Source organism: Austrofundulus limnaeus, unplaced genomic scaffold (genome assembly GCF_001266775.1).
Source record: "Austrofundulus limnaeus strain Quisiro unplaced genomic scaffold, Austrofundulus_limnaeus-1.0 Scaffold4059, whole genome shotgun sequence".
Classification (NCBI taxonomy): Eukaryota; Metazoa; Chordata; class Actinopteri; order Cyprinodontiformes; family Rivulidae; genus Austrofundulus; species Austrofundulus limnaeus.
In genome coordinates this window covers 1-1,386 of record NW_013956461.1, presented here as the reverse complement: position 1 = coordinate 1,386, position 1,386 = coordinate 1, and the positions used below count along the sequence as shown (strand labels likewise).

The following is a 1,386-nucleotide window of genomic DNA, read 5'->3' as shown; positions in this document are numbered from 1 at the left end:
TAGATGTGGACCTGAACAGAACCAGGACCAGTAGATGTGGACCTGAACAGAACCTGGACCTGAACAGAACCAGGACCAGTAGATGTGGACCTGAACAGAACCAGGACCAGTAGATGTGGACCTGAACAGAACCTGGACCTGAACAGAACCAGGACCAGTAGATGTGGACCTGAACAGAACCAGGACCAGTAGATGTGGACCTGAACAGAACCTGGACCTGAACAGAACCAGGACCAGTAGATGTGGACCTGAACAGAACCAGGACCAGTAGATGTGGACCTGAACAGAACCTGGACCTGAACAGAACCAGGACCAGTAGATGTGGACCTGAACAGAACCAGGACCAGTAGATGTGGACCTGAACAGAACCTGGACCTGAACAGAACCAGGACCAGTAGATGTGGACCTGAACAGAACCAGGACCAGTAGATGTGGACCTGAACAGAACCTGGACCTGAACAGAACCAGGACCAGTAGATGTGGACCTGAACAGAACCAGGACCAGTAGATGTGGACCTGAACAGGACCTGGACCTGAACAGGACCTGGATCAGTAGATGTGGACCTGAACAGAACCTGGACCAGTAGATGTGGACCTGAACAGAACCAGGACCAGTAGATGTGGACCTGAACAGAACCAGGACCAGTAGATGTGGACCTGAACAGGACCTAGACCTGAACAGGACCTGGATCAGTAGATGTGGACCTGAACATAACCTGGACCTGAACAGAACCAGGACCAGTAGATGTGGACCTGAACAGAACCTGGACCAGTAGATGTGGACCTGAACAGGACCTGGACCTGAACAGGACCAGGATCAGATCCAGTGCTGATAAAACTCTTTACCTGGTTGCTGGCGCTTTTGTTCCGTTTGAACTCGTCTCTGGCCCAGTCTCTCAGGTACTTCCGGTCGGACTCGTCCGGAACCTGCCTGATGGTCCTCAGCATGGTTCTGTAGAGGCCCAGAACCTGCTGTCTCTGTAGAAACTGAGACAAGAAGCAGGTTTTATCAACACGGCTCAGGGGAACAGAAATCCTCCTGTCGGTATTTGTTTGTTTGTTTGTTTGTTTGTTTGTTTGTTTGTTTACCTGTTTTAAAGAAAGGGTCGCGGGCGGTAACCTGGACACGGTCATGATTAATCTGCGGTCAAATGTGGACAGAAACATGAAAAAAGACGGAACGAAGCGTCTCCATGGAAACAGCCTGAGACTCTCAGGTCCGGAACATCTGACTGGTCACATGTCTGAAACTGAAAATTAAATGACACAAAATATATAAACTATATTAAAAACCAACTAACATTACAGTCAGATGGGTTTCATGTGACTTTCTTCTTCTTCTTCTTCTTCTTCTTCTTCTTCTTCTTCTTCTTCTTCTTCTTCTTC

At 48.6% G+C, this 1,386-nt stretch overlaps 1 protein-coding gene across 1 annotated transcript; it reads right to left on the bottom strand.

The window, feature by feature from the left end:
* Positions 1 to 846: 846 nt before the first annotated feature.
* LOC106512058 (LYR motif-containing protein 2) lies at positions 847 to 1,367 on the bottom strand (the record flags this gene model as incomplete). The annotated part of the gene is given in 2 exon segments (XM_014000756.1): positions 847 to 987; positions 1,090 to 1,367. Coding segments are annotated over 2 exon segments (219 nt in total), but the record flags the coding sequence as incomplete, so codon positions are not given.
* Positions 1,368 to 1,386: the final 19 nt, after the last annotated feature.